Genomic DNA, 11,660 nt, shown 5'->3' on the forward strand with positions numbered 1-11,660 from the left:
GGAACAGTCACTACCTAATGTTCATAGTTTAGATACAGTCACTATCTAATGTTGATAGTTTAGGGAACAGTCACTATCTAATGTTGATAGTTTAGGGAACAGTCATTTTCTAATGTTGATAGTTTAGGGAACAGTCATTTTCTAATGTTGATAGTTTAGTCACAGTCACTATCTAATGTTGATAGTTTAGTCACAGTCACTACCTAATGTTGATAGTTTAGACACAGTCACTATCTAATGTTGATAGTTCAGTCACAGTCACTATCTAATGTTGATAGTTTAGACACAGTCACTATCTAATGTCTATAGTTTAGACACGGTCACTATCTGATAGTTTAGGCACAGTCACTATCTAATGTTGATAGTTTAGACACAGTCACTATCTAATGATAGTTTAGACACAGTCACTATCTAATGTTGATAGTTTAGACACAGTCACTATCTAATGATAGTTTAGACACAGTCACTATCTAATGATAGTTTAGATACAGTCACTATCTAATGTTGATAGTTTAGATACAGTCACTATCTAATGTTGATAGTTTAGACAGTCACTATCTAATGTTGATAGTTTAGACAGTCACTATCTAATGCTGATAGTTTAAGGAACAGTCACTACCTAATGTTCATAGTTTAGATACAGTCACTATCTAATGTTGATAGTTTAGGGAACAGTCACTATCTAATGTTGATAGTTTAGGGAACAGTCATTTTCTAATGTTGATAGTTTAGGGAACAGTCATTTTCTAATGTTGATAGTTTAGGGAACAGTCACTATCTAATGTTGATAGTTTAGGGAACAGTCATTTTCTAATGTTGATAGTTTAGGGAACAGTCATTTTTGTCAATGTCGCAAATACATGAGAACAGTTTTCATATTCATTATTTGTTTTACATTGGTTCATGTTCATTGGTTCTTGTTCATTTATTCATGATCATTTGTTCATGGTCATTGGCTCATGGTTAATGGTTAATGGTCAAATGAGTCGCTTATCTGACATTTTGACAGTCAGGTGATTTCACTGTCTCAATTCCACTTCTAATTTCTGCTTCCAAGTCTTGTGAAGATTTGCCTCCACCTAGTGGCGGATAATGACCATTGTATTTTACATTTTCTGTTTACATTATTCTCTATTTCTCTTTCTCTCTCTATCTCTCTCTCTCTCTCTTTATCTCTCTCTCTCTCAGGCGTTTAGAGTGGATGACAAGAAGAAGTTCACCTCTTTCAAGTCCTGTCTGAAGAAGGAGATCTCGTCAGGCAGATAGGTATATCTAGACACTTTGTTCAATCCACAATAGAAGTATAGTTAACTTCTTGGCGCTACCCATCCCGTTAGCGGGATCATTTTTGTCAGCAACCGCTGAATAGCATAGCGCAACAGTCAAATAATATTAGCAAAAAATATTCATATTCATGAAATCACATGTGCAATATTGCAAAACACAGTTTAGCCTTTTGTTAATCTACCTGTCGTCTCAGATTTTGAAATTGTGCTTTACAGCGAAAGCAATCCAAGCGTTTGTGTAAGTTTATCGATAGCATAGCATAACATCATGTACACTTAGCATCAGGAAGCTTGGTCACGAAAATCAGAAAAGCAATCAAATTAATCGTTTACCTTTGATGATCTTCGGATGTTTTCACTCACAAGACTCCCAGTTACACAACAAATGTTCCTTTTGTTCCATAAAGATTATTTTTATACCCAAAATACCAACATTTGTTTGTCGCGTTATGTTCGGAAATCCACAGGAAAGAGCGGTCACGACAATGCAGATGTATATTCCAAATAATATCCATAATGTCCACAGAAACATGTCAAATGTTTTTTATAATCAATCCTCATGTTGTTTTTAAAATATATATTAGATAATATATCAACCGAGTGTGTAGGTTTTTCAATAACAGCGGGAGGAACAATGGCAGCTTTCCTCAGTTGCGCAAAAACTCCCTCTGAGAGCCCCCACCTATCCACTTATGCAATGTAATCCTTCACGCTCATTTTTCAAAATAAAAGCCTGAAACTATGTCTAAAGACTGTTGACACCTTAGGGAAGCCATAGAAAAAGGAATCTGGTTGATATCCCTTTAAATGGAGGATAGGCTTGCATAGGAACAGAGAGGTTTCAAAATAAGAGGCACTTCCTGATTGGATTTTCCTCAGGCTTTCGCCTGCAATATCAGTTCTGTTATTCTCACAGACAATATTTTTACAGTTTTGGAAACTTTAGAGTGTTTTCTATCCTAATCTGACAAAATATATGCATATTCTAGTTTCTGGGGCTGAGAAATAGGCAGTTTCAAAAATTAAAATACTGCCCCCTACACGCAAAAGGTTAATGCTATTTTGATTTGGAGATGTAAATGCCACCATAACACATTATGATGGTCTTTGTTCCAGGTCCTTCTTCAAAGGAGCTTAATTTTTTATGAAGTAGATAGAACAATCTCTCTTTTCAACTAGTGAAGTGGTATGTTAAGTTAGCTCCTGGGATGTGGTATGTTAAATCAGCTCCTGGGATGTAGTATGTTAAGTCATCTCCTGGGATGTAGTATGTTGAGTCAGCTCCTGGGATTTGGTATGTTAAGTCAGCTCCTGGGATGTAGTATGTTTTGTCAGCTCCTGGGATTTGGTATGTTAAGTCAGCTCCTGGGATGTGGTATGTTAAGTCAGCTCCTGGGATGTAGTATGTTAAGTCATCTCCTGGGATGTAGTATGTTAAGTCAGCTCCTGGGATCTGGTATGTTAAGTCAGCTCCTGCAATTTGGTATGTTAAGTCATCTCCTGGGATGTAGTATGTTAAGTCAGCTCCTGGGATCTGGTATGTTAAGTCAGCTCCTGGGATGTGGTATGTTAAGTCAGCTCCTGGGATCTGGTATGTTAAGTCAGCTGCTGGGATGTAGTTTGTTAAGTCAGCTCCTTGGATCTGTTATGTTAAGTCAGCTCCTGCAATTTGGTATGTTAAGTCATCTCCTGGGATGTAGTATGTTAAGTCAGCTCCTGGGATCTGGTATGTTAAGTCAGCTCCTGGGATGTAGTATGTTAAGTCAGCTCCTGGGATCTGGTATGTTAAGTCAGCTCCTGCAATTTGGTATGTTAAGTCATCTCCTGGGATGTAGTATGTTAAGTCAGCTCCTGGGATCTGGTATGTTAAGTCAGCTCCTGGGATGTGGTATGTTAAGTCAGCTCCTGGGATCTGATATGTTAAGTCAGCTGCTGGGATGTAGTTTGTTAAGTCAGGTCCTGGGATCTGTTATGTTAAGTCAGCTCCTGCAATTTGGTATGTTAAGTCATCTCCTGGGATGTAGTATGTTAAGTCAGCTCCTGGGATCTGGTATGTTAAGTCAGCTCCTGGGATGTAGTATGTTAAGTCAGCTCCTGGGATCTGGTATGTTAAGTCAGCTCCTGCAATTTGGTATGTTAAGTCAGCTCCTGGGTTGTGGTATGTTAAATAATCTCCTGGGATGTAGTATGTTAAGTAATCTCCTGGGATTTTATATGTTAAGTCAGCTCCTGGGATCTGGTATGTTAAGTCAGCTCCTGGGATGTGGTATGTTAAGTCAGCTCCTGGGATGTGGTATGTTAAGTCATCTCCTGGGATGATGTACAGTGCCTTGCGAAAGTATTCGGCCCCCTTGAACTTTGTAACCTTTTGCCACATTTCAGGCTTCAAACATAAAGATATAAAACTGTATTTTTTTGTGAAGAATCAACAACAAGTGGGACACAATCATGAAGTGGAACGACATTTATTGGATATTTCAAACTTTTTTAACAAATCAAAAACTGAAAAATTGGGCGTGCAAAATTATTCAGCCCCCTTAAGTTAATACTTTGTAGCGCCACCTTTTGCTGCGATTACAGCTGTAAGTCGCTTGGGGTATGTCTCTATCAGTTTTGCACATCGAGAGACTGAAATGTTTTCTCATTCCTCCTTGCAAAACAGCTTGAGCTCAGTGAGGTTGGATGGAGAGCATTTGTGAACAGCAGTTTTCAGTTCTTTCCACAGATTCTCGATTGGATTCAGGTCTGGACTTTGACTTCGCCATTCTAACACCTGGATATGTTTATTTTTGAACCATTCCATTGGAGATTTTGCTTTATGTTTTGGATCATTGTCTTGTTGGAAGACAAATCTCCGTCCTCAGGTCTTTTGCAGACTCCATCAGGTTTTCTTCCAGAATGGTCCTGTATTTGGCTCCATCCATCTTCCCATCAATTTTAACCATCTTCCCTGTCCCTGCTGAAGAAAAGCAGGCCCAAACCATGATGCTGCCACCACCATGTTTGACAGTGGAGATGGTGTGTTCAGGGTGATGAGCTGTGTTGCTTTTACGCCAAACATAACGTCTTGCATTGTTGCCAAAAAGTTCAATTTTGGTTTCATCTGACCAGAGCACCTTCTTCCACATGTTTGGTGTGTCTCCCAGGTGGCTTGTGGCAAACTTTAAACGACACTTTTTATGGATATCTTTAAGAAATGGCTTTCTTCTTGCCACTCTTCCATAAAGGCCAGATTTGTGCAATATACGACTGATTGTTGTCCTATGGACAGAGTCTCCCACCTCAGCTGTAGATCTCTGCAGTTCATCCAGAGTGATCATGGGCCTCTTGGCTGCATCTCTGATCAGTCTTCTCCTTGTATGAGCGGAAAGTTTAGAGGGACGGCCAGGTCTTGGTAGATTTGCAGTGGTCTGATACTCCTTCCATTTCAATATTATCGCTTGCACAGTGCTCCTTGGGATGTTTAAAGCTTGGGAAATCTTTTTGTATCCAAATCCGGCTTTAAACTTCTTCACAACAGTATCTCGGACCTGCTTGGTGTGTTCCTTGTTCTTCATGATGCTCTCTGCGCTTTTTTACGGACCTCTGAGACTATCACAGTGCAGGTGCATTTATACGGAGACTTGATTACACACAGGTGGATTGTATTTATCATCATTAGTCATTTAGGTCAACATTGGATCATTCAGAGATCCTCACTGAACTTCTGGAGAGAGTTTGCTGCACTGAAAGTAAAGGGGCTGAATAATTTTGCACGCCCAATTTTTCAGTTTTTGATTTGTTAAAAAAGTTTGAAATATCCAATAAATGTCGTTCCCCTTCATGATTGTGTCCCACTTGTTGTTGATTCTTCACAAAAAAATACAGTTTTATGTCTTTATTGTTTGAAGCCTGAAATGTGGCAAAAGGTCGCAAAGTTCAAGGGGGCCGAATACTTTCGCAAGGCACTGTATGTTAAGTCAGCTCCTGGTATGTGTTCCACACTAAACTCTTGTCAGCCTCAGCATCGAGTTTTACTGTAATATTAAGGCCTGATTACCTGCTACCAGACACCAGCTTAACTCTGCATACATGAGCAGTCCGATTTAAACACATATGAATGTTTCACAAGAAACAGACCATAGTGCTCAAACAACGTGATGAAACAACACAAGGCTGGCACTGGGTCCATTTACCGTACAAACTGATCTGCATGTTTTTACATTGGACTAAAAGATAAAAACATCTTGTCTCCAAGTGTATTTTATAGAACATAGTATAGAACATAGCATTCCAAATGGCATCCTATTCCCTTTATAGTGCGCTACATTATAGGGCTCCGGTCAAAAGTAGTGCATTATATAGAGAATAGGGTGCCATTTGGGATATAATCATAGAATTGCATACATTGTTTTTCAATCTCTGCTATTTGTCTGTAGCCCAATCAGGGTCAAAGGTCATGGAGGAGTGTACACTACATGACCAAAAGTATGTGGACATCTGCTCGTCGAACATCTCATTCCAAAATAATGGGTATTAATATATGGGAAGGCTTTCTACTCGATGTTGGAACAATGCTGCGGGGACTTGCTTCCATTTGGGAAATTAGGCCTGGCTCGCAGTCGGCGTTCCAATTCATCCCAAAGGTGTTCGATAGGGTTGATTTGGCCAGTCAAGTTCTTCCACAACGATCTCAACAAACCATTTCTGCATGGTCCTCACTTTGAGCACGGGGGCATTGTCATGCTGAAACAGGGACTTCCCCAAACTGTTTCCATAAAGTTGGAATCACAAAATCATCTAGAATGTCATTGTATGCTGTAGCTTTAAGATTTCCCTTCACTGGAAGTAAGGGGCCTGGCCCGAACCATGAAAAACAGCCCCATACTATTATTCCTCCTCCACCAAGCTTTACAGTTGGCACTATGCATTGGGAGATGTAGGCCAACCCAGTTTCGTCTATCGGACTGCCAGATGGTGAAGCGTGACTCATCACTCCAGAGAAGGCATTTCCTCTCCTCCAGAGACCAATGGTGGCAAGCTTTACGCATCTCCATGGCATTGCGCATGGTGACCTTACGTTTGTGTGCGGCTGCTCGCCCATGGAAACCCATTTCATGAAGCTACCGACAAACAGTTTTTGTTTTGACATTGCTTCCAGAGGTAGTTTGGAAGTCGGTAGTGAGTGTTGCAACCGAGGACAGACCATTTTTTACACGTTACTCCCTTCAGCACTCGGCGGTCCCGTTCTGTGAGCTTATGTGGCCTACCACTTCGCGACTGAGCCGTTGTTGCTCCTAGATGTTTCCACTTCACAATAACAGCAGCTCTAGCAGGGCAGAAATTTGACGAACTGACTTGTTGGAAAGGTGGCATCCTATGATGGTGCCATGTTGAAAGTCATTGAGGTCTTCAGTAAGGTCATTCTACTGCCAATGTTTTCTATGGAGATTGCATGGTTGTGTGTTCGATTTGATAGACCTGTCAGCAATGGATATGGCTGAAATAGCCAAATCCACTCATTTGAAGGGGTGTCCACATACGTTTGTATATAAATAGTGTATGTGCACATTTTAGACCGTTCCATTGGTCCTTAAATACAATATACACCAACCAAGGGCACTGGGTCATGCAAAACAAACTTGCCCAATTATGTTGCTATACAAACACTAGATTGCTAATGCAATGTGTTGGCCAATGAGAGGCTCTGAAGCCACCATCTTCCATATTGGTACTCCTCAGTAGGAGCAGTTCCTCCATTAATGGACTTCTACAGTATTTGAAACTAATTTTTCAAGCACAAAATTACATGCATTTAAGTATTTCTCTCTTGTAATGATGACAGTAACTTTAGCACTCTAACCAATAAAGCTGAAATCTGCATAATGGGAAACAGCGCCACTGTTCGCCCCAGCACATTTGTTATTGTTTTTGTTTTGTTGATTAAACAGAGGAGAGGAGCATCCAGCATTGTGGTAAAAAAATGTTTCGTACATACTGTCATGACGTTTGCCTGGGGTTAGGTTCATAAATACATCTTCCCCCCCTTTTTTCCTCTCTCTACCCTACTGATGTTGCATTTGCAAACCCTTGGTTAACATAGAGATTCTGCGAACATCAGAAGGTGGGGGGAAATGAATAATATTCTGGTAATCCGACCAATTGAACATATTCGGTGGTACTAAATGAATATGATGTCAGTTCGGTTGTCATCTGAGACATTCTCATCAATGATAAGATGACAAACTCTACAGTGGAAAGTCTACACATCAGAGTTATCGGATTCACATGGAATTGTTGTTCAATTTAAATGTTTGAATATGAAATTATTTGTGATGGGATGAAATGTGATTTTAGCTTCTAAAATATGAGATTTGGGTTTTCATAAGATAGGGCTCTGCTCAGTCAGTGGTCCGCCCCTGTGAAGGGACATGGGCTATAAAACTTTTCTAACACGCCCTCCTCTCCCTTCCTATATAAAGCCTTGATGACAATGTAACCTCCTGTTCCGAGGATGTGAGGACGACCGTCCGATGTCAGAATGGTTCAGATAATGACTACAGAATGAAGCCAACATCAGCGTGAGCTTTGGTTGCGAATGGTCTGAACTTTGAACTCTTATTCACTACAGAAGTGATACCTCCTAGCTGCTGAGTTAGCAAATGCAGATGCAAACGAGGGTTAGGAAGGAACAGACAGAGTATCCCGTCTATCACACAACGACGTTACTACAACTATCCAATTGACCACCAGAGACATTCTTCAAAGGACAAAGGACTCGGTTTGGCAACACGGCCTTCCATCTACCACCAACCTACCGAAGCGCAGCTCAGAGTAAATATTTATTGCATTTTCCTTTTACAAATGTGCGGTAATTTAGAATGCATAAGATACTGTATTTACGATAGCACAGCTTTGCCCTTTGTTCCTCAGTCTTCCCGCTCTTTCACTCAAACCCAGCCCCTTTTCTTTTGTGTAACCAGCTGTCATATCTTTTCCGCCCGCTAGAGACATTTTCCTTTTTGACGTCATTTGTAATCAAGTTGATTAATTATGTGTATGTGTAATTCTGTGTGATTAGTTAGGTATTTAGTAAATAAATAATTAAACCCAATTTTGTATTGCTGATTCAACTTGTTAGCCAGGGTTTGTGCAGATAACCAAGAATTTACAACTTTCAGATGAGACTGAATTAATGATGAGACCGATTAATATTGAGACCGATTAATATTGACTGCTATTGATGTAAACTATTACTAGGTCTTTAAGAGTTTATTCGGAAGATAACAGCTCTATAAATATTATTTCGTGGTGCCCCGACTCTCTAGTTAATTACATTTACATGATTTGCTCAATCAGGTAACATTAATTACGGAGAAATTATTTTATAGAATAGCATGTCATATCACTTAATCCGGCATAGCCAAAGACACAACAATAATCTGCTGTTCTATCGTGCGTGCAATGATGTTCAATGATGTTCAATGATGTGCAATGATGTGTAATGATGTGTAATGATGTTCAATGATGTTCAATGATGTTCAATGATGTTCAATGATGTGCAATGATGTGCAATGATGTGTAATGATGTGTAATGATGTTCAATGATGTTCAATGATGTTTAATGATGTTCAATGACGTTCAGTGATGCTCCATGTTGTCCGAGGGGGAAAAGCTGTGTCATTGTTTGAAGTAGCTTCTTTGTTGTTGTAATATCTCAAATGGACGTGACATTTTCACCATTATGGATTCCAGCTTTAAGAAAAATGTTTTTGTATAATTTAAAAGTATGCGTCAAGGTGTCTAATACAATATACTACTGTGGGCTAAAACTAATGTAGACATCTAGTGTTTATATACTGTACATCATTGGTATGAGATTATGGCCAGGAGTAGTTCCTGAACACCTGATCTGACCAGGAAAAGCTCTGGGCCATCTAGGGATTCTTGAGGTTAGTTTATAATTAACTCAGGAGTACAGTTTCTTTCTCCAGTATTTTTATGTTGCCACTGAACAGGTCGATAGTGTTAGATGCTGTGTGTGCTATGTTCCTCAATGTATTCTCTAATCATTATTTTCCTTTTGCAGATCACCAGCTGAATGTCCTGCACTCTCAGTCTGCACCCCCCTCTACCTGGATAGACTTCCCCTGATCCATGAAGATCATTCAAAACAACAGTGCAGTTCATTTTACTATCAATGTGAAGATGAGAGAAGGATAGACTAATGTGTCAGTCTCTGCATAGTCGTCTAAAAAGTGGAAATGAAATGAAATAGGATTCTCCCCACCTAGGCCTAGTTGGATGCTACTCGAGTTGTTTTCAAGTTGAGATTGATGTGAGAAGGAGGATTTCTCTGACAAAGGATTTCTCTGATGACCCTAAGAGTAAGCCATTTTAAATACCTGAAGTCTTAAGCTTGTTGTTCAGCTTTCAGTCTGAAATCAACAATATGTAGTACTGTGATGTTAAGTTGCATTGATGGTATTTTATTTTTCTACCAGATTGTTAAAAAAAATGAAATCAGGGGAATGCTATGGATCAGGACTGGTGTAACACCTTCCTGGTCTTCTACAAGTCACACGAGCTGATCGGGTCACTGGAAACTCCAACCTATTGTTGCAACAGATTTATTCACCCAGGGTGAATATATTATTGGTTCATCATTCACCATTTTACCGTATTAATTTGTTATTAATTAGTTTGTTTATCACTGTAAGTCTTTGAAAAGGAAAAACCCATTTGGTTGTTTTGTTGCTGGCAGGCTGTAGCTCTGACAGTGTGTGTAGTATTGTTCAGTGTGGTTCCCTCCCAGTCCTAAACCTGCTAATCTGCCTCTATGCATTGCTGACATACTTTCTCCAAGCCTGTCTGCAGCCCACTGCACAGATCAGCTTACGCAGGGGAGTACAGCCTCCCTCTTGTGTTCTGTTCACACGGCTGCCTTCTGCAGCTCATTCTCAAATAACTCAGTGCCAGCTAGCTAACACCTTTCAGATTGGGCTTTTATCTCTGGGGTTCATTGTGTAAATAGAGGCAGCTAACTCCGTTAATAATTATTATAATCAAGAGTTTACTCTGATGTAATGGAGAAATTCAGTGTGTATATTAACTATACACACTATTCACACTAGGCTTATTCAGACTACTGACAGGGATTCTATACAATGAGGACTTTATGAATTTGTGGTAATTGTTTTTACTAAAGGCAAAATACAATGTTTAAATAACATGAGATTACTGTTCAGAGGCGTACCTATGTTTATTTCCCAATGGGTTACCCAGGAAAATCTTATTCTACTGTGTACCATCGTGACATATATATTTTAAAATGTCAAATATAGTGTATATGCATTTCAGTGATGTTTTCTAGAGACTGTAGTTCTGGTCTGATGTGGTGGATTTCCTGCTTGAATAGAGACTTGGGTCTCTATTAAATCTGTATCACAGAAATTCAGCATTACAGCGTGGTTGGAATTTAAGGCAATGTTCCTGTATTAGCAGAGACTGCATTCATTGTAAACGCTGCAGATGTCGGCTCAATAGGAAATGGCCTTTACGTGTTTAGCATGCTATCTGCAATGCTCCAGCGAAACAGATTGAACATAGCCCTTGGTTTGCTAGTTCCAATGTCTAACAATATAATCTTGTATGTTACATATTAAATCAAATAAATGGATTTGTCTAATTCGCCTACTTCTTTGCATGGTATAACATAATACATTAGTAATGTGAATATCCTACATTTCCTCTTAGTTTACCTATTTTGAATGATGTTTGGAAGTCATGTGAATGACAGCTCTCTCTACAGAACTTTGTTTAGATGATCAAATGGATTACACAGGCTGTTACATTGACTTGGTAAATAAAGATGTTAAGAACAATAAATAGCTTTGTGTCATTTTTGTTCTGGATTTCACGCACGCACGCACACACACGAACAACCCCTGACCTCAAAGGAAATATTTGGTTGGTGTTTTCACACAAGTTAGCTAATTACCAGCTGTGTGTCACACATTCCTCAGACATTTGAAACAGAGTGGCTATATATTATTACCAGCATATGCACGGCATATGCATGGACAGCCCTGTTTTACTTATTGACATAAAAATACAATCAAATAGGCCTATTCTACAAAAAGGCACATTTAATGAAGCATAAGGTCTGATAATTGTTTTCTCCATCATATAATGTAGGCCTACTTTCACCAACGTTAGATCTATGGCAAGACAACATTAAAAACAACTTAAATGGTGATTAACATTCTCTTCTCTGCATCAATGGTCAGAGGGTCAATTGGATCATTCCAAAGAATAAAAATGTATTTGCAGCATCCTACGAACGTCATGGCAACTTGGTGAAAAGGGGTGGTGCTGACTATTTTGCAGCGCAGA

General features: G+C 39.4%; 1 protein-coding gene across 5 annotated transcripts in view; it reads left to right on the forward strand.

The window, feature by feature from the left end:
• micu3b (mitochondrial calcium uptake family, member 3b) overlaps positions 1-11,150 on the forward strand; it is a 39,675-nt gene extending 28,525 nt beyond the window's left edge. For 4 of the 5 annotated variants that reach the window (XM_036969585.1, XM_036969587.1, XM_036969586.1 and 1 more), the window contains 2 exons: positions 1,189-1,266; positions 9,355-11,150. In XM_036969585.1, the coding sequence (XP_036825480.1) occupies positions 1,189-1,266 (78 nt within the window). In that variant the 3' untranslated portion in view covers positions 9,355-11,150. The remainder of the gene's footprint in view (positions 1-1,188; positions 1,267-9,354) is intronic. The other variant, XR_005041132.1, reaches the window with a different exon arrangement.
• The last annotated feature ends 510 nt before the right edge of the window (positions 11,151-11,660 follow it).

The sequence above is a fragment of the Oncorhynchus mykiss genome, chromosome 31 (genome assembly GCF_013265735.2).
Source record: "Oncorhynchus mykiss isolate Arlee chromosome 31, USDA_OmykA_1.1, whole genome shotgun sequence".
Classification (NCBI taxonomy): Eukaryota; Metazoa; Chordata; class Actinopteri; order Salmoniformes; family Salmonidae; genus Oncorhynchus; species Oncorhynchus mykiss.